At 42.4% G+C, this 2516-nt stretch overlaps 1 protein-coding gene across 1 annotated transcript; it reads left to right on the top strand.

The window, feature by feature from the left end:
* Nucleotides 1-1815: 1815 nt before the first annotated feature.
* On the top strand, nt 1816-2474 carry AGABI2DRAFT_123545 (hypothetical protein; the record flags this gene model as incomplete). The annotated part of the gene is made up of 2 exons (XM_006458764.1): nt 1816-1912; nt 2287-2474. The coding sequence occupies 2 exons, from the start codon at nt 1816-1818 to the stop codon at nt 2472-2474; spliced, it is 285 nt and encodes a 94-aa protein (XP_006458827.1).
* Nucleotides 2475-2516: the final 42 nt, after the last annotated feature.

The following is a 2516-nucleotide window of genomic DNA, read 5'->3' as shown; positions in this document are numbered from 1 at the left end:
GCGCTGTGCATACCAGACACTATATGGAGACGTGAAATTCATAAGTGAAACTGTGGGTGGAGCTCACGACTTTCAAGACTACCATGAACTACGCTAAAAAGAAAATCACAACCTGGCAGGAAGAGCGTGAGGCGAAACGAGCAGCGGAACGTCAGTCACAAGGTAAAGTTCATCAACCTGGTAAAAAAAACAATGACAAGATTTGAAAAAATGAATGAAAAGCCATATACGATGCAATATTCGAGAAATTTGAAGCATGTCCACAAACAGATCCTCAATGTTCTATATCCGGTCAGCATTCAATTTGAATTTCATTCGTTTCTATGACTCAAACAAAGAGAAAGGTTGTAGTGGATGGCAAAGGATTGACCGTATGTACTAGGGTTCCGTGAACAACTCCCGAGTTAATAACTACTGTGAATAACCCCTAGTTATTAACAGTTAATAACAGTTAATAACTCACCTGGTCCAGGTAGGAGTGTGAATAACTGTGAATATATTTGCTTATTAAGCGACTCTGCACAGCTTTTCCGAGTCTCCCCGGCTTACTCCGCCCATCAATCATTACACTGATAGCGCATCAGCCTTTCCACTTTGAGAGAAAATTCCTGATCATTATTTTTTCGCGCTTTTGACACGCTCGCATCCTTTTTTTCACAGCTTCCACTGAGGTACCACTTACAACGGAAGCCGATGCCCTTTTTGAGAAGTATCTTCCGATTCCCCGTTCCGACTCGACCCTGACGCACGAAATGTGAAGGAAAGGAGATACATTGGAATTAGACGACGAGGATGCTAAAGTGGAGGATGACGAGCCTTCGAACCTGTACATGCCCGAGTCTACTGTAGTCCCAGAGAAGTTGAGGTTTGAAGTGGAGTTGAATTTTGAAGTGGATTTCGATGTCAACATTACATCCTATCAATTATTATACCTACTCTCAGACGAACCTATCGTGGCTGAGGCCGCGGCCACCCTTTCCTTGCCTCCAGCTCGTAAAAATATTTCTGCCATGGATTTAGAAGAACTATTTTGCGGTCACTGGCCGATTTTTTATTGTGTTTTCGAGTTATTTACACAAATTTTAGTTATTTACAGTTAATAACAGTTAATAACATACCCCCCCAGCCCTACAAGTTATTAACAATTGTGAATAACTCATCGGGGAACTAGTTATTCACGGAACCCTAGTATGTACAGCTCCACTGCCAGAACTCAAAGCAATTGCATAGCAGTTTCATATCTCAAAAACTTACCATTTACATAGTGGGCTACTATATGGCCTGTTCCCATCGTAGACGCCGCGCTTTCGAATTGCAGCGGAAGAACATGGTTGAAAAGGACATTCACAGAGCTGAGACAAGGTTTGCTAATGCATTTCAGGAGATACTAAAGCGACAGACGGAGGCCTCTACTCATAAGGCTTCCAAACAAATGGCATTATTTGGAGAATATCAAGAATCAGGTTGTAACGAGAGTGGGAAAGGAGACTCACAGACAAGCCTGATCTCCGAGGTCACTCTTCCATCTTACAGAAGTAGGATTGTTACATCTGAACACGAATGTTGACATGAAAATAAATCAGAGGCCAACAACATGATTCCGTTCAGTGGGTCACCACCGTCAAGAGATATTTCGTCTCTTTGTAAGTAGAATGAACCCGCAAACGCACTCAACTTGTCTCATCACTCACCAAATAATAATACTACTATCGTTTTAATTGGAGGGAAAGTATCTCTGAGTCAGTTGGAGCCACCAGTGCTGTACATACTGAAACTCAAAAGTGAAACTGTGGGACTCACGACTTTCAAACTACCATGAACTACGCTAAAAAGAAAATCACAACCTGGCAGGAAGAGCGTGAAGCGAAACGAGCAGCGGAACGCCAGTCACAAGGTAAAGTTCATCAACCTGGTAAAAAAAAACACAATGACAAGATTTGAAAATGAATGAAAAGCCATATACGATGCAATATTCGAGAAATTTGAAGCATGTCCACAAACAGATCCTCAATGTTCTATATCCGGTCAGCATTCAATTTGAATTTCATTCGTTTCTATGACTCAAACAAAAAGAAAGGTTGTAGTGGATGGCAAAGGATTGACCGTATGTACAGCTCCACTGCCAGAACTCGGAGCAATATCATATTCTAAAGACTTACCATTTACATAGTGGGCTACTATATGGCCTGTTCCCATCGTAGACGCCGCGCTTTCGAATTGCAGCGGAAGAACATGGTTGAAAAGGACATTCACAGAGCCGAGACAAGGTTAGCTAATGCATTGCAGGAGATACTAAAGCGAAAGACGGAGGCCTCTACTCAGAAGGCTTCCAAACAAATGGCATTATTCGGAGAATATCAAGAATCAGTTGTATCGAGAGTGGAAAGGAGGATCACAGACAGCCTGATCTCCGAGATACTCTTCCATCTACAGATCTCCAGAGGAGGGACGTCAAGATTGCTAGAGTCCATTAGAGTGTGATTTCCACCACATTGTGCCACAGATGACTTGGGGAA

The sequence above is a fragment of the Agaricus bisporus genome (assembly GCF_000300575.1).
Source record: "Agaricus bisporus var. bisporus H97 unplaced genomic scaffold AGABI2scaffold_28, whole genome shotgun sequence".
Lineage (NCBI taxonomy): Eukaryota > Fungi > Basidiomycota > Agaricomycetes > Agaricales > Agaricaceae > Agaricus > Agaricus bisporus.
This window is presented reverse-complemented; position numbering and strand designations above follow the sequence as displayed.